The 23,649-nt window shown below is 42.3% G+C and overlaps 1 protein-coding gene across 3 annotated transcripts in view; it reads left to right on the top strand.

Moving 5' to 3' along the window:
• Tmem108 (transmembrane protein 108) overlaps positions 1 to 23,649 on the top strand; it is a 285,288-nt gene that overhangs the window by 146,198 nt on the left and 115,441 nt on the right. For 2 of the 3 annotated variants that reach the window (XM_028869908.2, XM_028869912.2), the window contains exon 3: positions 6,450 to 6,535. In XM_028869908.2, coding sequence (XP_028725741.1) covers positions 6,496 to 6,535 — 40 coding nt within the window. In that variant the 5' untranslated portion in view covers positions 6,450 to 6,495. The remainder of the gene's footprint in view (positions 1 to 6,449; positions 6,536 to 23,649) is intronic. The other variant, XM_028869909.2, reaches the window with a different exon arrangement.

Raw genomic sequence — 23,649 nt, 5'->3', positions numbered from 1 at the left:
AGTCATGCCTCTTACCAACTCCATCAGATCTGCCTTCTCCTACAGAGCCCAAACTCCCCAGCTAGCCCAACCATTATCATTTCTTGTTTTGGAAAATACTTTGAAGCTCAACTGAAATACAGTCAGTTGTCATTATCCACAGCAATTATATTCTATAAAATAACCATGAACATCGAATTAGTGACTATGGAATCATTTGTCATAATGGAAGCACAGCAAGAGGTTCCCAATAGCCTCTCCCATTCTTTTGTCATATGATTATTACATAGCCTTATTTTATGTGTGTTTCTGTTTAAAGACATCTTATTTCATACACATTCATTAACGTTAAACTCAGAGACATCAGCACTGTAGCATGAGCCTGAACAGAGCCCGTATGGTTTAAGTGCTCTCTCTGCCAGGCACATCCCAGACCCCTGGAGCTTAGGAACACTAGAAGGGATGTCAGCACCGTTCTTGGGAGCCTTTCGAATAGGAAAGTCAGCAAAACTCACAGAACAAGATAATACATGGAGAGGACATGTGTATGGTATGAGAGCAGAAACAAGGTTGGTTGTTGTCCTGTCCATCTACACTGTGCATTAGTTGACTAAATTATCTGCAAGTCAGAATGCCCACACAGGGGATGGAAGCTTATGGGTGGGTATTTCAGATGGAATTCTTTGCTTGGTTTCTGTTCTCTTATTGTTAGCACTGTTTCTAAGTAGAAGGGTTACTATTGCTCATCTGATAGAGAAATAAGTAATTACAACTTTCCTAGATTCTTTGATGGGTTCTACTTTTGTTTTGGTGAATTCTGATCAAATCCAACTTCTCTTGTCTGACTTCTTCCCCACTCATTATATCTTCTATGATCATTGTTATACACTCAGGTCATCTCTTTTAGCTCTCAGAGCACATGTAGTATTCTCCTGATTCTAACTTATTTCATTTAGCATGGTGCTGTCCAGTTTTATCCACTTGATGATAATGACAGAATTTCATTCTTCTCTATGATTAATACTCCATTGTTCCTGTAAGTAAAATGAAGTGTATTTTCTTTATGCATCCATGTGTTGATGGGTACCTAGGATGATTCTGCACCATTCAGTAGGATGCCACAGTATATATGGGTGTGCAAGTATGTCTTTAGTATTTTGATTTCATATAACTAACTGGATCACATAGTAGGTCTATTTTAGTTTTTTTTTTTTCTTCAGAAACCACCATATCATATTCTCTAACTGTATTTATTAATTTACATTCCTACCAGAAGTGTGTTAGTTGCTTTTTTCCCACACCCTCACCAGCATTTGTTACTTACTTTTTTCCCAAATATATTATCCTTTCTAATTGCTAGACAGTACTTCCATTGTAGTTTTGATTTGTATTTTCCTGATGGCTATACTTTTCATATACTTCTTGGCCACTCATAGTTCTTCTTTGAGAAGGATCTATTCTGATCCGGGCATTTGCCCATTTATAATTGGATTGACTCGTTGGCAGGCATTTTCCCCCATTGTATGGCTGCCCCCTTGCTCTGCTGGGTTTCTATTGCTCTCTAATGTAATGTCACTCCATCCAGTTTGCTTTTGTTTTCTGTGCTTGTAGGTCCTATGTCGAAAGCCATCGTCTCCAAACACCGTCTTGCAGTATTTCCCGTGTTATTTCGGTGTTTTCAGGGTGTGGGCTTTACATCAGGTTGCTGCTGCATTTCCAGTTGATGTTTATAAGTGATGAGGTAAAGGGGTGTAGTTTTCAATCCTGTGCATGTGGCTATCCAGTTTTTCCAGCACTACTGCCCTTTCTCCAAAGTATGTACCTGGTGCCTTTGTCAAGGACTAGTTGGCTGTAGAAATGTGGACTTAGCTCCGGGTTCTCTATTCTGTTCCATTGGTCTATGTGTCTCTGTTTGTTCTAACACCATGCTGTTTTATTTACTGTGGCTCTGTAATAGATACTAAAGTATTATAATGTCTCCTGTTTATTCGTTTTGCTCAAAATTGCTTTCACCATTCAGATCCTCTGCACTTCCATTTGAATTGCAGGACTCCCTCCTGCTGTACTGTGAAGAACATAACTGCTATTTCTGTGGGGATTGTGTGGAATCTGTCAATCACTTTGAGTAGCATGGACATTTTAACAATATTAATTAATCCAGTCCATGAGGATCAGATATCTTCTAATTTTGTTTGTGTGTTTTCACTAATTTCTTTCATAAGAGTTTTATAATTTTCATCCTAAAGGCCTTTTACTTCCTTGTTTATTCCTTCTTTTAATTTTTTGATAGTTACTTTGAATTGGATTGCTTTCATGAGTTCTTTCTCAACATATGTGTTTTTTAATATATGGAAAAAGCTACTGGCTTTTATATGTCAATTCTATATCTTTCTATTTTGCGAATAGTCTTTTATGAGAGGTTTAATTAACATATAGTCATATATGCAGACAGGAAATTTGGCTTCTTCTCTTATTACTTGCATGCGTTTTGTTTTTGCTTGCCCCGTTTTGTCTGGGCTACAAAAGAGCAATGAGAGGGAACACTTTCTTCTTCCAGATCTTAAAGGAAATGCTTCAGCTGTTCCACATTGGTTATGATACTGCCGTAGGTTTGTTGTGGCCTTTAGTATATTAGATATACTAGATACATTAGTTCTTCTAGAAGTAATTTGTTCATATTTTCATGTCAAAGTAATTAGAGAATAAAATAGTAAGGAAATCCATCACATTGGCAAAAGCTACATGTAAAATGCCTACAAATTTACTTGAAAAGATAATAGAATGTAAATGAAGAAAAACCATTGTGAAACTCTATCAAAGGACTTAACGATGAATTTTGAATAAATAGTATGCCAGATGGTGTCTGTTGTTGGGATAACCCAGTGCAACTCAGATGGTCCCAAATCTCTAAGATTTGCCAGCTCAATTGTTTCTTTGATAGCTCACTAATTGCTTTATTCCTTATATTGGGGACCATCTCTTGCTTCTTCAAAAACCCCTAAGCATTGCTAGAGATGACTAACGGGCTTATGTTCCCCTTGATCAAAGTTAACCACAATTATTTTCTGCTCTCTTGTTTCTTGATCATCTACATATTCACTTACTCCTATTTGCCAGATGTTTATTGAGTGCTTACCATGTCCTAAGTACTCCATGGAAGCCCACTACCCTTTGCTTATGGCTGCTGTCAGGGGGTGGCCTCCAGAATTCGCCCTTGGCTCAGAATGTGATCTTTTGTCTCACACTGTCCCCCCTGTGAAGCCCTAGTAGCGGTTGGTTATTTTATGCCAGGTTTATCCTAGGATGCTCTTCATGGATGAGCACTGTGGGAGAAGAATTGCAGCTAGAGCCTGTGAGTAAGTTAGTATAAAACAAGAAGCAGGGGAAAGCGAAAGTTCACGGGCATCCCCTGAGGCCCGTTTCTCCTTCCATCCTTTATCTTTCAGCCTCACCTGCCAGCATATTTTGGAATTGCCTCTTCCTTTTTTTTTTTTTTTTTTTTTTTTTTTTTAACCATCTCCTGTTTATCACATCAGCCTCTGCTGTTTCTGGACCCCCTCTGTAACCCATGTTTCCAACACTAATATTTAGAAGCTTAAATATCTTTATTTTTAACTAAGGGCAGTTTAATGATATATGTTCTCTTTCTTACTCTTAGGGGTTTATGGTCTTTATTTGCCTAACTAAGGACATCATTAAGGTGTTGTGGTCCTGAAAAGAGAATTTCTCACCCTTTGGAAGACATTCTGATATCTACAGTGCAGATTTTAAAATATTTTTCTTTCTCCTTACTGCATTGGGATTTTGAAGATATCAAGTCTTTTCTAAGCAAATAAAAGAGATCTCCAACTATAATCCCCATATTTTTCTTTAATATAATCTCCTTAAAGTTAATTACATTGAAATCATTTAAACACCAATAAGACAAATCTCAAAAAAGAATGATAATAGAAAAGTAATACTGTCCTAATGGTTTACTATAAGCATCACTCCAATGGTAGAATGAGAAAACAGACATTGAAAGTGTCACAAAGCTGAGAAACTCATCTAAGACTAGAAAAGCATTTAGAAAATAATGACTGCAATGTGAAATACCAAGAGAAAAATAGGGAGAAATGCTTTTTGTAACAAGAGACCAACAAAGGTCTTTCTAACCATGAGGAAATGAGCAGCATGCTTAATAAATTTGTTCTTTAAATACAGGATGTCCCACACAGGAGTAAAGCTCAAAAGCACTATGCTAGGTAAAAGGAGCCAGATGCAGATGCCATGTACTGTATGATTAGATTTATACAAACCAGAATAGGCAAATCTAAAGGGACAGCCAGTAGGTTAGTGGTCATCAGACAAATGACTAACAATAAGTAGTGTATACAGTGATGAAATGTTCTGGAATAGGTAGTGATGGTGGTCAAGCAGCTTTTAAACATGTTATTGTTTGAGAATTTCATGTATGCATATAATGTGGTTTGGTCAAACCTATTCCCATCTCCCTCTGCTGTAATCTCTCCCATATCCCACTACCACTTTTTCCTCTTCCAGGGAGTGTACACATTTGTAACTTACTTAGTCCATGTAGTACTGCCAACATCTACATGTGTGTAAGGCCATTCACTGGAGCATGGACAACCTATCAGGGGTTGAGTCCCTGAAGAAAACTGGCTCCCCTTTCCCCAGCTGTCATCAGTTGCTGGGATGGGACTTGGTGAGCCTTTCCTCATAAGTGCTACTATTTGAGCTGGCTTGATCTTGTGCATGCTGTCACTGCCACTGTGGGTGCATGTGGATGACAGCCTCGTGACATCTTGAAAACACTGTTTTGTGTCAGTCTCCCATTATCTCTGTTTCTTAGGATCTCTCTGTGCCCCTCTTCCACAATGATCCCTGAGCCTTACAGACAGAGAGTGTGATAGATATTTCCCATTTAGGACTGAGCACTCCACAATCTTTTATTCTCTACACATGGATCAGCTATGAGTCTCTATCAGTCACTACCTACTGCCAACAGAAGCTCTCTGATAGTGTTCACCATCTAATTGTGAACATTAAAGGCAGGGTTTTATGATATATCAATTATATCTCAATTTTTAAAAATATCAAGGCAAGTTAGTTCTATTTGGGGTGTTATAAGAAAATGAAAACCTGACAAGCTGGTAGATGGTCAAAAGATCAAAAAATATAAATTCTAACTTTTTAAGATAAATGACTACTAAGCATATAGTACAAATTAAAGCAAAGAGATGTAATATTTATTTACCTGGAAGCATGAGAAGAAATTCTAAGTTGCCGTTCTTGGGTAGAATGTAGTCTAAATGGTTTTTGTATGATTCTGGTTCTGAAGAGAAAATTTATAGTTTCTCCAAAGCCTTATACTGTTTCCTTGCATTTTCATTTCTAGGAACTTCTCTTAAATAAATATTTGCTACTTAAATAGCAGATAGCAAAGTCTTGTTGACACAGCAGCATGCTTCTGCTACTGGGGAGAAAAGTCAGAGTAAGAAGTATATAAAATACAACACACATATGAAGTGCATATGCAGAGTCCAGAGAGATGCACTCCAAAGTCTGAGTGATTGCCTCATATTGGCAGGATAATATAATTTGTGCTTTCTTCGTTATTCTTATCTATATTTTCAGCTAACTACATTTTCCAAATACTCCATAGTAGTATCCTTTATAATAATAAATTATTTCTATTTTTTAACCTTTAAATGTTATTTATTTTATTATTTTTGTTTACTTGAAAGAAGGTCATGGCTAGCCTTGAACTCTTCCCTCCTCCTGCTTCTGTCTTCTGAGTGCCAGAATTACAGGTGTGTGCCACAGTGCCCAGCTAACAAATTCATTTTGCACCCTGCATTGTCAACTGTTAGAAAGATTTCTGGTTCTTACTTTGGTTTAGTGAACCCCTCAGCAGGAACAAGATTAGAAAAGACAAAAATATTTGTTCTTCTCTTAGGATGAGACCAGTGGTTCTCAACCTTCCTAATGCTGTAACCCTTTAATATGGCTCCTCATGTTGATAAAATTATTTTGTTGCTACTTCATAACTGTAATTTTGCTACTGTTATGAGTCATAATGTAAATATCTGTGTTTTCTGATGGTCATAGGCAATCCCTGTAAAATGATTGTTAGACACCCCCGCCAAGGGGTTGCGACCCATGGGTTGAGAATCACCAGACTAGAATGTCATGAGATCTATAAAAATCCTCCAAAGCCAGATTCTCACTCTCTGCCCATAGGGGTTGTTTTGGGTGAGGGGTGGGTGGAAGGTACTATATGGTTTGAGGGTTTGATCAAAGGGTCAGTGGTAATTATATAACATAGAGCATTATAAATTAAACTGTTTTTAAGATTTTTCTATTTCAAATACAGCTATGTATGTACTGCCATTCTCACATTCAAATGAAATTCTTCTAATTAGGAATTTATGTCCTTGATGTAACAATTTCTTCTCCCATTTTCCTAGACAGAATCATGAATAAACTGGAGGATAAGCAGGACCAGATGATACCATGAAGAGAAGTTTACAGGCCCTCTATTGCCAACTGTTAAGTAAGTTCATGCCACATTTATTCTTTATCTGGACTATGCCAAGGTTGTCACTTTCTGAGCTCCAGGATCTTTGTGGAGGAAGACCAGAGTTGGGTCATTTTTCCTCTGCTTCATCAAGATAAGCCACCAAGCATAAAGTTGCTCCCATGTCTTAGGCATCCAGCATACTGTTGACCCCATTATAATTCTAGTATGATTTAAGTATCATCAGTTCAAAATGCACATCAAAAACTTGTTGTTCTTTGTTCCATGGTACAATATAAGGTGTTGCTGTATGATCTTGTGTTGATTCTTCATGGGAAAGAACTGATAGATTGTATTTTCTGGATTTTTGTCACATGGAACCCGATAGGCTTCAGGGACCATACAGCCTTGGGCTTGGAATGTGATGCATAGTTATGTGTGATTCTCAAAAGTGAGTGGACTAAATGTGGTTTCTTGGTTTTGTGGTACAATAAGTAGTTTGACTTTCTGTGTGTTGCTCATGTGCTTTTGAGTTGTGCCATAAAGAACCATGAATGATGGTACTTGGGATGGGAATAGCTACTGAGTTTAATGTAAAACCCAGTACAGCCCATGCTTTTGATCCTCTGGATAACTCACTTGGTCCAGCAGACACTTAGCCACTCTTGAGTCAGAGCGAAGCCACTGAGTTGGAAACCTTGTGGTTGGAGCTCATTGTGTCTGTCGAGCCTGGTGGGGAGGCAGATGGAAGAGAGGTCTTTCTTAAACCAAGCAGTGCCTGACTTTGGCTGAGAGAATAAAATGAATCAAATGAAAACGATTGAGATGCAAATCACTAGGCAGTCAGCCCGTAGAATTTCCGACCCAGGTTAGATTGTTGTAGCGTGTGCAAAGCTCTTTATCTACACAAAGATTGGGGCCAAGCGTTTTAATTGGCTCGTTTCTTCTGCTGAATTCTAATCCCAGAAACTCATAAGGCTAGTTCAGCCTGCTGGAAAGTCGCCAGGCTGTATGGGGACCTTCTTTTGTTCTTTCTCTTGTGTGTTCTATGGGACCATAGTGTTGTTGTTGTTCTCTCTCTCTCTCTCTCTCTCTCTCTCTCTCTCTCTCTCTCTCTCTCTCTCTCTCTCTCTTTATGATAAGCTTATTTGTTAGACAGGGGCTGTACAGATTGAAGAGGCTATGCCATAAAGAAACTAGGAAGTCTACCTTGATGGGGAAGGACTTGCGAAAGACAATAGTCTCCCCACACATACACACGTGCTACATCTCAAAGAAGGAAAGGTAGGCTTTGCTGCAGGAGAATTGGGGCACTGCAAAACAGCACAGCAGATTCAAGAGGTAGAAAACGTTTGAGGAACAACCTGTGCTGATTGTATGTCCCACATCTGCATATGACTTAAAGCCATGCATTATCTGAAAGGCGCTGGATAAATTATTCTACCATTCAGAATTCGGCCTAATGCTACACAGTGATCATTCTTCTAAACTCTAAACTAATCACTCTAAAAGCTGGAGAGGTCGGACATCACCTGGACAGCTACAGGCTCCAGTTTGTAGAGATGCTGAGAGACTCACATAGCACTAATGAGGCAGCTCTTTGGTAGTTAGGGGTAGGTTGTAACCATCACTAAACCTCCCTGATTATTGAAATGCATAATAACTCATATGTGCTATTGGTATCTAATTGTTAAGTGTGGTAGTTTGAATGTGATTGGCTCCTATAATAACATAAGGTGTGGCACTCTTAGGAGGTGTGGCTTTGTTGGAGTGGGTATGGTCTTGTTAGAGGAACCGTGTCACTATGGAGGGCTGGCTTTGAGGTTTCCAATGCTCACAGTACTGCCCAGTGTCTCAGTTGACTTCCTGTTGCCTGCAAGATGTAGGACTCTCAGCTACTCCTCCAGCACCACTCCTGGCTTTTGAGTGGGTTCTGGGGATCCGAACTCAGGTCCTCATGCATCCATAACAAGCACCTCTTCCTCAGTGTACTCCAGTCTAGAGCTGGGATTATAACGGGACTCCATACATATTTAATTTTATGATCATTCTCCATAAAAATCTAAGTTATCATTAATGTAAGAGGCACTGTTATTTCATGAACGACTAAAAAAAAATATGTCATTTAAGTTTTTGCGTGCTGTTAATTACACCTTGCACTGTAGAAACAGGTGCATGGGTAACATACATAATCAGTAGCTGGATTGTGCCTAACTGGGTAATGTAGTTCTCAAGTCTTTGCCACTCAGTTCACCTATAGGACTAAGCCTCAGCAAAGCCATCTCTAGTCCAGGCTTCTACTTCAGGTGGGTCCTTTGAAAGCTGGGGAGAGATCAGAGGAACTAGGTCGTCACACACTGAAGTCGGCTCGTGTGTTCTGTCTTCATGGTTTGTTTCTCCTGACAAGTGAGTGGGAAATCTTCCCTAAGACTAAAAAGGGGAACTGATGTAAATTGTAACTGACATGGTGTTTAGGTCCAAACAACTATTGACTCTGAATTTTGCCTTTCAGATGTTACAGGCCACAGCTACTGAGGGGCATTCCCAGAATTGGGGTGATAGGAGTTTCACCCCTTATCCTTTGCAAAAGGGTATTTTCCCTTGCCACCGACACTGCCTGGTCCCAGCCTTCATGGAGTGTGGCAGTGTTGGATTCTAGGTAGAGAATGAAAGAGTTCAAATCCTGGCCCTTCTCAATTATTGAGATGTATTTCTAAACAAAGCATAGCAATCTGAGCATGTTTCCATGGCTTAACAGCTGTTGAGCATCTCTCCCCCGATGCTTTGCCCGCCCTGCAGCTGGGATAACTCTTGACCCTAATTAGTCACTGCTGTGGGAACATGTTAGAACTTGAGTTTCTGTTTGTTCCTTACTTCGTGCTGAGTGTTTGTTTATTTGTTTGCTTGCTTGTTTTTTTCAAATCAAAAATTGGAGGCTGGATATTTTCCCCTTCATGAAAAGATTGGCAAGCACTCTCTAGGGATAGGACAGGTCTCTATATCTCTGAAGTTATTCACACACATTTGAGGTAGAAACGCTGTCAGATGTGACCTTAGGCATCTGCAGTCCTTAGATTTAATACCTTTCTATGGCTTTGAACACCTTTCATTATAGAATTACCTGGAAATGTCTGAGGGAAGTTGTGCTCATGTTTAGGAACCCTATCGGCTCATATAAATCCCATTTTCTATATGAAAAACCCTCTGTGAAGGAGAAAATGTAGGGTTTGATTGTAATGGTTGTACTCTGAGCTCTCCCCTGTCCTCTGACCAATTATGTAACTTCACAAAGTAACTCCTCAACTGTGATGCCTGGATGAAGAGTATAATATCTACCTAGATATATACTCATGGGAGATCAATGAGAAGGGCATAAAAATACTCCAGTGTTATGAAATGCCCCTCAAATATGAGCTGTTGCATTGTTAGAAATTAGTCATATTTAATAAATAACATTTATTTGCTTAGCAGTCCTGTCTTAAAGAACGGAGAGAAATAGTCTATATGACTCTGCCCAGATGCTAACTCAGATGGGTCCCCCTCACTCTACATAAAGGACATTAATTGAGTACTATATATTATTATATTATTATATATATTGCCTTGTTTGACAGGATGTGTTAAAAGTCTAGGGTTTTTTTTTTCCTGAAAAAGAGGTTAAGCAGGGTTTGTTTTATTGTTGTTTTTCAATTAAAAAAGATATTTCCCCCCATCAATTCTATATTCATTTGTAATTAATCTCAGAGTTTTCAGAGACATGAGTCACTGGCTTTACTAATGTGTGGTAGATTTTAGAAATTCTTCAGGGCAGAACCCAGGAAGCTTCCAAGCCCAAGACCCATTGCCTCTGCAGCCTCTCCATCCATACCCTCCCTCCCTCCCTCCCTCCCTCCCTCCCTCCCTCCCTCCTCCTCCCTCCCTCCTCTTCCTGAGTCATTGCCATTGGCAGCCTTTGCCTTGTAGTTGCTCCTCTCTGTGGCAGTTTGCCATCCTCTCCCTCACCCTGGGGGGGGGGGACTGGTCCTCTCCCACTACCAGTATCCTGGCAGCGCCTCTCAGGTGAACTTGGCTTTCCTCAAGCTGAACCAGAGCACTACCAGGAGCTGTGTGGCTTGGGGAGTCACCCAAATAGCAGAGCAGAGTCATTTCCTGGGTAGCTGCTAGAGGACGCCCTGCTTTCCTCTTTGCAGTAGACGGTAAATGAAAGGGAGGGCTGGGCGCTCTGAAGTGAAACACCACACAGATACAGTAATAAGCAAGACTGCAGCTGTTCTCTTGAAGATCTCTGTGAGGCATGGCCAGCCCTCCACCCCGAGAGAAAGCCAGCTTTAGAGTAAGCCAGAGTGGCTAGAGCAGTGAATACTTGGGGAGAATTCTTGGGGAGAAAAGGATGCTGGGATAAATGACTCATTTCATTCATATGTTATGGCTGTTTTGTCCATAAGAGTGTTAAATGATTGAACTAAAAAAATAAAATACAGTAACTCTCTTTAATAGGCTAGCTATAGAAATTTCATTCAGAAAAAAAAATCCCATATTTTATTTGGTCTGATACTGTCAAGATATTCACTTTTCTCATAACAGGTGTCATAGAGAGCGATGTGAGTTCTGAGGGAGTCCTGTGGGTCAGCTCATTTATAAAGGTCACCAGGAATAACCCATAGAGCCATGTAGGAGTGGGCCCAGGGGTGGCAGGAAGCCCTGCAAGGGTGGAGCGTCTGTCTTCCAAGCCAAGCTCACGCTTTGGAACAAGCAAGCTATCTCTCCATCATTACAAGCGTGCAGCACTTCACAAGCTGACACAGAAGCATGTGCAGTGTACTACACTTCTTCCTCTCCTGGGTTATGTCAGTCATCTAATTTTATCTAGAGAACAGCAGCCATAGGCAGATGTGCACACATGTAGCATCTAGTCCCTGATTCTGTGAAGCACATTGGGATGACACCGCTTATCCAGAAGCCACTTAATCAGGTTGGTAGAAAGCAAAAATATAAGCGTGACCAGACAGGTTTTATGGTGCATGGTTAGCTCAGCCACAGCATTCAGCTGAGAGCATTGGATGAGCACAGAAGCCAGTGAGAACAACCGAGATAGCTGTGCTTCTTCTCTCTGACCTTCAGTATTCACCCCAATAACTGCCTCGGTTTTTTTTTATAAACTTTTAAGATTCCTGCACACCCTCCCATTTCTCTGAGTATGAATTTAGTAAGAGATCACGTCTTCCATTGCTGAGAACCTGATCTAGAGGAGTGGGGAAGGTTGATGATTAAGCAGACTGTTGTTGATGCATCAACTGCACCCCTTGGCCAAAGATGTGATTGAAATTGCTCCTGGACATAACACTCCTGCTTTATTAAATTGTAGCGATGAATATGACCGGGTATTTTATTCTTTTCCCATTTCTTTAGCAGTGCCGTCACATAGATGAGAAGAAACTCTTTTTGGTTCATGGTGTTGGGGACTGAACACAGGACCTTGCACATGCCAAACAAGCATTCTGCCTCAAAGCTATATACTTATCATTATTAGCCATTATTATCTTTATTATTATATGTGGGGCTGGGGGTTGAACCAAAGACCTTTCACATGGCAGGCAGGTATTTGGAATCATCACCACTCTCAAAATCCAAATTTCTTCCCAGTCCATGGATACTTTATAAAGTTCTAGGGCCAGTGAGATGGCTGAGCAGGGCAAGGTGCTTGCTGCCAAGCATGATGACCTGCGTTCAGTCCCTGGCACACACATGATAGAAGGAGAGAACAAACTCTCAGGAGTTGCCCTCTGACCTCCACATAATGATGGGATTTTACACACACACACACACACACCACACACCACACCACACCACACCACACCAAATAAATGTAATCAAAATTTAAATCATGAACTTATGAAAACCAGAAAACTATAGATTTTTAAGGCAAGTTACAGTGTAACTATGAAGGAGGAGGAAATAGCTGTACACATGTTCCCACGAGAGAATCTTGATGGACACACATCCTTACGTATCCAAGAAGGAACCGGGAAGTCGACCTCAGTGCTCCATGAGACTGAGTTGATGGCTGCCGGGTCATTTACTTTTGGAAGGGAGAAAGGACAGAAGAAGAAAATATTAATAGTTGCTAAATCTCCACAGACATTGGCCAGAGTGTGGCCATTTGCTGTTCTTTTCTTTCCTCTTCTGGAAAGAGCTTTATTCTGTAGCTTGTGTGGAAGTCATATATTCTCACAATCAGAAGGAAGACCTGTTAGTAGTGGCCACTCCATCAATGGATAAATAAATAAAAATACTATGGCCACCCTGAGTGGATAAGCAACATGGCCAGGCCCCCAGCCTGGCTGATGTGAGGGGAGAAGCTCAAGTGCCTCAGAGGCAAGGTGCATGCTGGGTATCCTTTCCTGCCAACCCACCCCACCCCTGACTTATGCTCAGTCACACTAGCTTTGCCTCCTTTTACTATCACTTTAGTGTGTTCTCTGCTCAGGGCTTTGGGGCCAGTCATTCATCCTGTCGTGGCATTCCTGTCCCCTGCAGTTCAGACTCTAGCCCATAACCCAGCATGGCACATCCTGGTCTCTCTGTCATGTTTCCCTCAAGTTCTCTATGGCATGCAGTCATGTGATGCTTCTCTTGACTGCGTCTGTTCATCACTTCCGTGTTCTTTTGGACCGTCGGCCAAAAGCCAGCACAAGCTCCTCTCAGCCTATAGGGATGCCTGGAACTTGGGTGGTCCAACCTCTCCTGGTGACATCGGCATTAGCAGTGAAACGAACTAGACAGAGGAGCAATGAGCAGACGGATGGATAGTCAGAGAGCCACCATCATGATGTATGTCCTGTGTATTCCCAGACGTGCAACACAAGCCACATGGATCATTTAATGTTTTTTTTTTTTCCTGATAGCAACATTTGAAAAAAAAAAAAAAAACCTAAGTGAAAAGCAACAAGTGAAATCAATTCCAACATCACATTCTATTTAATACAGTGTGCTGTGTCCTTACATGGCTCTGGTCTCAGAACCCTGACTAGGGACAACAGGGGAATAAAGGAAGGACCGACACACAGACAGAGAAGCTGGGACTGGATGGTCCAGGCTCTCTGATGGAGCCGCTGCAGCTCCCAGGAAGCTCAGCATGTTCGTTCTATGCAGTTGAACTGAGAGGTGGGGTTGTTCCTTAGAGCTGAACGAAGCAGGATTACATACAGATAACCAAGGGGATGGGGCTGTGACATACAGATGAACAAGGAGGTAGGTTTAGCTAATCTTCATAGAAGTATTCCCGATAGAGGAGCAGTCTTCAGGCCCTAAACATCTAGAAGGAAAAGGTAAGAAAGGTATGGTGTACGTTTTCTGCACATACTGTCTGCATTTGCACTAGAACCAGAGGAAGGCCTTGCCATCCCTCTGAGCCCCCCTGGGAAAGGCTTTGCCACTCCCCTGGGGCTGAGACATCGGGGTCCTTGACAATGCTGTGTTCATGTCAAAGAATGCACGTTCTCTCAGGACTTCACTCAGTGCCTACACCAGTGCATCCAAAATATTATTTCCATATGAAACCAGTACTAAAAAGTAGTTAGTTATTCTGCTTCCCCTCACAGGCACATGCCAGTCCTTTGCAATCTCATGGACAGTTTTACAGCATGTCTCAATTTAAATACTAAATTTTTGTCAGAAGTATTTGGCATTTAGATGTCATAAAATTGATAGTTGCCAGGGGGTGCTGCTGGGGAGATGGCTTGGACAGTAAAATGCTTCGCCGCTCAAGCTCAAGGACATTCTGTCCTGGCATCTCTGGGGAATAAAAGCCAGGTATGGCGACCCATATTATAATCCCAGGATTGGCAAGGTAGAGACAGGAAGATGACCAGGGCTTATTGACGGCCAGTCTAGGTGATTGGTGAGCTCAAAGTTCAGCAAGAAACCCTGTCTCAAAACGTAAGATGAAGGGTGGTAGAAGACACCCAGGATCAACAGTTGGCCTCCATGGGCATACACACAAGCACACACAACACACACAAACACATACATACATATGTTCATACAAGTACACATACAGGCACAAAATTGATAGTTGGAAAAAGTAGGTTCCGAGCTTTATTTTTTGTAACCAAATTAGTTATCAGTTTTAAATTTTAAATGAATTAAAATTAAGAGAGATTTAAAGATAGGCTCCTCTGTTACACTAGCAACATGTTGGGTCTGCGTCAGATGCTTCAGATTGTTGCTTATGAAGGCCCCGCAGCTCCTCCTGCCTTGTATCACTGTGTGAGGACAGAGTCCCTCATGGACAGAATCCCTGGGACTGTGTCTACAGTCTGTCAACTTCTTGCCTGACATGTGAAGAGAGAGAAGTGGAGAGATCATTTTAAAACCTTGTGAGCTATATTCTTTAATTCTGGTTTGTTCTGGAAAGAGCAAAGCCAGGGCCCTCAAAAGGTCCATGGATCACAGTCCTCTGGAAACATCATTGCCCAAGGCACAGAAAAGAGAGGGACCCACAGAGAGCACAGGCCTGTTCCAGAGGCTTCACACCCACACCGTGGAGTCATAGGATGCTTCTCTGCAGGAAGCTGGATTTCTCAAGTCCTGCAAGGGCCTGCCCTGAAGAGGTGCATTCTTCGGCCCCACCCCTTCGGGCAAAGTCTCTTCCTGTCAGCCCCTCCTGATTTTCCTGCTACAAGCTCATTACACTAACCGTTCCACAAAATATTGTTTGATGTTCTGTAAGCCCCTCAGGAGAAGAACAAGGGTCAGGGTTATGTTCTGAGTCATCGATGTCACAGGCTTCTGTCATGGCTCTAAGTTAATTACAAAATGACAGTTCTCCTCGGCTAAAGGCATTAGCAGACTAACTCTAATTGACATGTCCAGGGCCACATGCCCAGATGTCCAGGGTGCCTGACAGACACAGAGCTGAAGCTTGACGTGGCAGAAGTTACCAAGGGTTGAACCTTCCCCAGAGAGAGCTCACAGGAGAGAGCTCTTTTTAGTGGAACGGACTGTCAAGAATGGAATCCTTAGAAGAAAACATGACTTAGAACCATCTCTAACTCCTGGGGAGACTTAGTAGGTCCCTTTCTGTTTTCATTATCTTTTAACACACTGTATTTTAAGACAGTTCTACGCAGTTCTGATCTCAAACTCGAGGTAGTTCTCCTGCCTCAGCCTCTTAGGTACTAGGGTTACAGGCATGTACCACTCAATACCTGGCTTCTTTGGGGAGAAGATGGGAGGGGGTGTCTTATGTAGACCAGTCCGACCTCAAACACAGATAAGACTGACCTTGGACTGTTCACGTGGCCTCTACCTCCTGAGTGTTAACATGACACCACGCCCAGCCTCAACACACTTCAATAAAGAAGCTGTTCTGTGTTAGACGTGAGCCCAGCGATGGGGGAGAGCTCAGTGACAGAGTGCTTAGCTGTCAGGGGAGAGGTCCTGCATTCAGACTTCCAGACATGAGCCCTGACCTGAGAGCTCCAAAGCTAGTGGAGAGAGGCTTCACAGCAGAACTATAGCACAAACACTGTCCACCACTGTCCCTCTCCTCAGACAGAGTGCCTGCTAGGTAGCTTTGTGGAAGACTCTGGGATTATAGATGCAAGGTATACTTTCATCGCATAATCAAGAGGACAGGTACGAAATATGAAAACAAAAGATGTCACATTATGGGATATGGTAAAAAGCCATAGATCAAGACTCTTCTCAAGTGCACTTTAACTAGTGAAAAGGGCAACATATGAATCCACCTTCTGATTCTTCATTGTATGTTTTAATTGGTTCCAAACTTGGGAAATGGCAAATATTATTCCCCAAAACCAACATTATAAGTAGCAGGAAAAGCTTTTTGTACTTAGCAAGCTGTTTCCCATCCAATATACACCGACTTCTGACAATGCTGGTGATATATGTTACTTTATCACCATGTTACTTTTAAGGAAATACAAGCCAGGCATGGTGATACATGCAATTCCAGCACCAATGAGGTGGAAGCAGGAGAATCATGAGTTCAAGGTCATCCTCAGATACATATGGAATTTGAGGCCAACCTGAGTTATCTGAGACCTTGTAGCAGGAGATGGAAAGGAAAACCCAAAAAGCCAAGTGTCATGCCCAAGACAGCAGAATTAGGAGGAAATGAGATCCACAGTCTCTATTTTCCAGCCCAGAATCTTCCCACATCCCCTTCACCCTCCCATATTTCCAAATCACAGCTCTCGAAATGGGAAGATTATACAACCCTCTTACCACTCGGAAGAAAGCGGGGGCCATCCAAGTGGGTTTTTCTAACAGCTTTGGCAGCCCCAGCCAGTGAACTTGTCCACCCTTCCCTGGCAGTCTGCATTAGCTTGTCTCTGAAGCCTGGCAGTTAGCTCTTGTTGTCTGCAACCTCACCCCAGATCTGTCTGAAGTAAAAAGCAATATTGACTCTGAAGTCAGACATTGGCTGGGCAATATTTGGCAAAAAAAAAAAAAAAAAAAAAATATTGCAACCTAAAAGCATTGGGCTTTTTTTTTTTTTTTTTTTTTTTTTTTTTTTTTTTTTTTTTTTTTTTTTTGTAAGCTGGTGAATCTATAGCTCAATTTTTTTTTTTTTTTTTTGGTTGTTATTTTTTGGTTCACAGGCTCTGGTTGTGCCGTCCTTATGTCTATATTTTTAGAAATCCTAGATTATTATAGAAACTGTGAAAAAAGATGGGAAAAGAAATCTGGCTCCCAATGTAACATCCGCCTAATTATTTCTTAGATTAAATTTGCCTTCATCCAGCCCTCAGCAGAGGCTGCGCCTGCCCCTGATGCTGAATGAAGAAGCTCTGGCCGATGTTGCCAAGGGAGCTCCTGGATGATGGGGAAGTTTCATGCCGTTGCTGTCTCTTCTCATCCAGCTGATTCTGGGTCCCCGTTGGGTGTGAGGAGGAAAGGGCACACAGAAGCGTGGATAGCTGACTTCAGTAAACTACCCCTCCCTTCCCCCCGCCTGTAGCATGAATCTTAAAAGGTCTTATTAATAATAATAATTTTAAAAAAAAAACAACTCAGGAGCCAGATATTGGGGTGAGTGATGAAAGGTCAGAGAAACAGAACAGGCCACAGCTAACCTCGCCTCACCAACTTCTCAGCTGATCTCATTTCCTCAAACTGGAAGTCTCTGTATCCTCATCCGAATGGATCTCAGCTGAACTGTGCTGCTCAAAAGCCTAAAAGCTTAACCAGGCTCTAGTTCCTGGTCCTCACGCCTTATATACCTTTCTGCTTCCTGCCATCACTTCCTGGGGTTAAAGGTGTGTGGCACCGTGCCTGGCTGTTTCCAGTGTGGCTTTGAACTCACAGAGATTCAGACGGATCTCTGCCTTCAGAATGCTAGGATTAAAGGTGTGTGTGCCACCATTTTATGGCCTCTATATCTAGTGGTTGTTCTGTTCTCTGACCCCAGATAAGTCTATCAGTGTTCACAATATATTGGGAAACACGGTATCACCACACCCGCCTTAAATTTCCTCCTTTTCTCCATAAGCAGCCCAATCTTCAGCAGACCTTAGAATAAAGTCAGCTCAGGGTTTCCTGCCAAGTCGTCTTCCACAGGAGTTTGATGCACTCTCCCCTAAGCCTTTAGCACTGAAGGCCTTCCCTCCCCAGAATGCTCACCTAGCACAGTGACAGGGACGCTGACTGGCCTTGATTCTTTGGGTATTGCCTCAGCTCAGACTCCACAAGTGAGCTGATGTTACTGGCGCAGATTAAGGTTGAATGTTCTAGACGCTTGTGGACATCGTGGGTGTGACGTCACCAGCAGCACTGGCTACAGCCAGGTTGCTTTCCTTATGCATGCTCTTAGCTCTTCCACATCCTCAGTGCCCGCCTCCATGCCCATTTTACACAGCCCACTAGTCTTTATATGCAGTATTTGAAAAGCACAAATGATATTTTCCCCTACCTCCCTTCCTCCTTCCCTCCCTCCCTCCCTTCCTTCTTCCTTTCCTTCTTTCCTTCCTCCCTTCCTCCTTTCCTTCCCTCCTTCCTTCCTTCCTTCCTTCTTTCCTTCCTTCCTTCCCTCTCCTCTCTTTTTTTTTAAATTTTGTTCCTGCAGGAGAAGGTTAATGCAGTTCAGTGAAAAGAAAGGAAGTAATAATAAATATGTTGCAAAGCTAGGTTTGCTGGTGCACACCTGTGATCCCAGCATGCAGGAAACTGAGGCAGGAAGAGTGTGAGTCTCAGGTCATAGCAATAACCTGTCTCAAAACTAACCAAAGGTATTAAATAAGCCTAGAGTCTCAGAGTAAAGAAATAAAGAAAAGTAAGTTAAGCAATCATAAACGAGGTCATCAATGAATTCAGAGTTGGTATAAACGTATGAGCAGATGGAGATGTTTTTGAACCATCCTCACTCTTACAGTCAGAGCTCATAGTAATATGGAAAGTTTTTCATCATTGTTTTAATTTGCTATTTAATAAATTTACCATAAGAGTGTAAGAGTCTTTGGAGACCCACACTGGATTGTAGTCTGAAAGTGCTGATGATTTGACATTTGAAGAGTTGGAAAATATCTTGCAAAAACCCTGTGATTGACCCCTGAGCTTTCTCTGCTTACGTGACACAGTTTGTCCCGTGTACAGGGTCTGAAGTTCAGCAATGGCTCTGCTCATTGTACATAAGTGTTTAGATCAGACGGACTAGGGAGAAAGCACCACACCTTCGTTTCATGATGTGTTTTCAAGTTTAGCAAAAGCACCTACACTAATGAAATCAGCTACTCAGTTTTCTGTTGCCATGACTACTCGTTACCATGGCTACTCTGTTGCCATGCACGATAGCCCTGAGCATCCTTTTCCTGCAACTGATGACATTTCAAACTATGGACTCAGCTATCAGAGGTTCCATTTTCTTAAATTTTCTTTTGTACTGAATACGTTTTCTTTTAAGGAACAAGAAACTTTTAAATTCTGAATATGTAAGAGATTAATGTGCATGCAGTAGAAAACGTTAGTAAGAGAAATAAATTTTAGTTTATGAAAAATACAGTAGCTATATATACTTACCCCTCAAAAAATGCCTTCTTGAAGTGTCAGTACAGTAATCTAGAAATAGAAGCCTCAGGCTCATGTGTATGCAGGACTGAGCTGCATGACAGGCTTTAACACATTATGCTCCCGGTTGTACCATTAGCAGTAGTTCGTCAGTAGCATTTTTCACTGTTTTCACATTATCAAATGGGTATGTAATGGGTATGGTCAGACTACAGGATGCTTTGAGTCTTTCCTGCTTCCACAAGGTGTCCTCAATGCAATTGAGTGGCACATGGCATCATCACGGACTCTACCTGCAAGGGTGAGGAGACTTTTTTTTTTAAATAGCCATCTTCTCAACCTTGATATACTTTGCTTCTCTGTTCTCTTCCTTTTTCTTTCTCATCTTGAAAAAAAACAGGTTTATTTGACTTGGAACCATTGTTTTAAAAATCACAGAGCACATTCCTGGGGCAAGAAGCCCTGGGCTTTTGCTTGCTTGTTTACCTTGAGGACTCTTATTGCCTGTGCTGCCCTACCGGGTTGTAGTAGTGAGCTGGTGACCTTCCAAAACAGAAGTTGGTACCCAGCCAGAAATTTCTGTAACTGAATCAGATCAGAAGATATGCATGCAGCAAATATGTGAGTGCCCTTATAAGCTATGTGTGAAATCCTGGATGTGTTCTTGTAAGTTCAAACAGATCAATTTTTAACCTCTGAGAGAAAGATAGCTTTAGAAAGTTATCCTTTTCCAAAGCAAATTTTCATAGGCATGTAGAAGAGCTTACTATGGAGCCTCAGAAAGAGGATAAGGTCTCTTAAAGAGTTTCGTGCCAGTCATGGAGGCACACTTTAATCCAAGTATGAGGGAGGAAGAGGTAGGAGGATCTCTGATGAGTTCAATGCTACCCTGGTCTACATAGCAAGTTCTAGGCCAGACTCAAATACATAGGAAGACCATATCAAGAAAAGAAAATTTTTTCAGTTTTTTAAAGCTTCATAACAGTCAGCCAGCAGATATCTGGTTGTTCTTGTTTATGTTTGTTTTGGTTTTATTTGTTGGTTTTTGTTGGTAGGCCATTGACTTTAGCAACACCTAGACCACAATGGCCGAAAATAAAAACAATTCATTTTTTTTTCTTTCGAGACAGGGTTTCTCTAGGTAGCTCTGCCTGTCCTCACTCTGTAGACCAGGCTGGCCTTGAACTCACAGAGATCTGCCTGGCTCTGCTTCCTAAGTGCTGGGATTGAAGGCGTGCGCCACCAGCACCCGGCTTCATTTTTTTTTTAAGAGTTGTTTTACTTGTTTAGTTTACAGGGTGTGTGTGTGTGTGTGTGTGTGTGTGTGTGTGTGTGTGTGTGTATGTACACCTCTGCCATTGTGTGTCTGGAGATCAGAGGACGACTACTAGTTGTCCTCTCCAGCCGCCTGTGGGATCCAGGGTTCACGCCTGGGTTGTCAGACATGCGCAGAAGTGCCTCGACTTGAAGCACCATATCTCCGGCCCACAAAGATCTGTTTCTTACTCACAAGTCTCAGCTCTGACTGCCTCTGAGATGTGGTCAGGAACTGAAGATTCTTTCCATCTCATGAGCCTACCCTCATCAATGCTTGGCCTCCGAGATCGTGACAGAAAGATAAGAGATACCACATTTGTCCCTCCCTAGCCTGGAAGTGATATACATAAATATCTGTTCCCCCATGCGGATCTGATGGCATGGCCCCCTCCAGATGCAGGAAGACTGGGGATGTCCATGGTTTGGCATCTGCTTCCCAAGAACAAATCTACTATGAGAGGGAAACACGGAGCAAGACTAAAGACCTAGTGATTTCTATATTCTTTGCATTAATCATAAAACTCTAAGTAGAGAGTAACTAATAAAATGAGAGAGCCCGTCAAGGGTCGAATTTGTCTGACAGCCCGTGGCATGAAGAATGAAGACCATCAATGTGCCTCTCAGATGCAGCAAGTTCTAATCCGGTTGCCATGGAGCTCCTATGCACCATGTCACTCTCATGGCTTCCCGTTATAGACTTCTGTTGCCATCACTGTCATCACCACCGCGTCTCCTAGTGTGGGTGGGTACCCCAGGCTCCATGAGTGAGTGATCAGAAACACCTTAATTTCAACGTTTTGACAGACTTGTGGGGTAAATATTACTTTTCTGCAGTTGAAAAGGAAATTGTGAAACATTTCAACTCCGTTGTACTGGTATTGAAAGAGCAGGAAATGCGGGTGAATAGAAATGGGGTCACTATCCAAAATTATCCATGTGGCGTGCTGCACAACACTTCCATTGCAGGCTGTGGTAATGTGTCCTCCTGGAGTTCTGTGACTCATCAGTGGAGGACCTGAATGAAAAGTTCAGCTGAGGAATAATTAGAAAAAGAGCAGCTCGTGGTTCTGGCCCCGTATGCTTGCTCAGCTGGTAGCTTCTTTTTAGGTTGTGCTGATGTTAGCTCTGATGGGTCTTGTTTCAGAAACTGTCTGTGAGGAAGTCTTTCATCATCGCAACTGTTGTTATCTTTCTGTGGAGAGATGGAAAGTCAAGAGCTGAGAGCATTACGGGAAGGGAAGAAACAATAGATGGTGACAGGGACGTAGAATGCCACCCTCTTTAGAACCACGGGGATGGATGGGAGACCTCTCTGACCTCTAATCACTCCTCTGAAAGATGGGGCTGGGACGAGCCCTCTGTGCCCATTGATATCTGCAGAGAATCTCACTGAAGCAGGTACAGTTAGCCTAACAAATACAGTTCTCAGTGGTAAGAACAAATTATGTAAAAATAGGAAATGCTGGATTCTAGTTCTGGCTCTGCTCCTAACCTGCTCTTGCTCCTCTTACCTACTGAGCTTCGTTGGACCCATTCATAAAGCATTTTCATTTATTCACCTGCATTAATCAGAGGACAAGAACCAGTAAAGTGAATACCTATTAAAAGAGGATTATCAGACTGGCTGTGGTCTGCAGTCTGGATACAGTGTCTGAATTCATAAAAGAGAGAACCTGGTGGCACCTCAGTCCACTGGGCTGGTTGCCTCCATAATCCCATCCTGCTGCCAAAGGCCTAGAGGATTCCTGGAGAGCCACTGGTAGACTCTGATGTAATACTGGTGACAGGCGGCTCAGAGCAAGACAAATTGCGTAGGTGACCTCATTACCAAGATGTGAAGGCAAGCCAGCAAAAGCAGAAGCATTTCCCTCAGGCCCCTTTATATCTGGGCATCCTGGGAAGGTGCTGCCTGCATTGAGGGTAGGTCTTCTGACTTCAATTAACCTAATCAAGAAAACACCTTCCAGGTATGCTCAGAGGCTTCCCTCATGGAGGATTCTGGTACCATCATAGCGCCTATGAAAACACTGGAGTTATCTGTAGAGTCGCTCCTTCTGTTAAAAGGAGTACTGTGAAAAACACAAAGTTGGCCAGGGTGTCCCCAGGTCCACATTGCGGTTGTTTAGAAAAAACATCAGAAGAGGAGTGTAAGTAAAGACAACAGGAGCCTCCTCCAGCTAGCCCTCCCCGTCACTGCTGCTTAGGAAGGTCCTCATCTTTTCCGTCGTGGCCAGAGTCAAGCAGAGAACGGAAGCACAGCGCCCCTCTAACTGGCTTTGTGAAATCCACTCAGGCTGCAGGAGGCGTCCTCGACGCCACTCAGTAATTTCACCTTTTTTCATTATTGACCAAGTTACTGCTGGTGGTTAGTCACCGTGAGAAATGTGTTTTCAGTGTCTAGTGTATGCTGCTCAGGTGTAGTCATTATGCATATCAAATAATTTATTTTTAAAAGACGGTAATAGGCCTGATGTCACAGAGCTTCTGGTAAATTCTACAGAGCGTGGGAAGTTGCCCATCAGAAATTTGAAAAACTAAACTAAAAATGACTGTGGCATCAGTGGGAGTCCCAAGCCTGTCTGGGAAGGAAAAATGTGTCATTTTCCTATAAAGGAGGATGTAAAAGGTATTTTGTAAGTATTTGTGGGTTAAATGACCACCCAGGAAAAGATAGTCCCTGTGACGGGGAAGCCAATGTGCAAAGCTGTCAATGACTGTGACTTTGTCACAACAGAAACCTCTGTTGAGCAGCTATATCCATGGATAGACCTGACCTCTCATGATCTAGGTTTTTAGTTCATGTT

This window comes from Peromyscus leucopus, chromosome 7 (genome assembly GCF_004664715.2).
Source record: "Peromyscus leucopus breed LL Stock chromosome 7, UCI_PerLeu_2.1, whole genome shotgun sequence".
In the NCBI taxonomy this organism is placed as follows: domain Eukaryota; kingdom Metazoa; phylum Chordata; class Mammalia; order Rodentia; family Cricetidae; genus Peromyscus; species Peromyscus leucopus.
The sequence above is the reverse complement of the archived record's forward strand: the minus strand, read 5'-3'. Positions and strand labels throughout refer to the sequence as shown.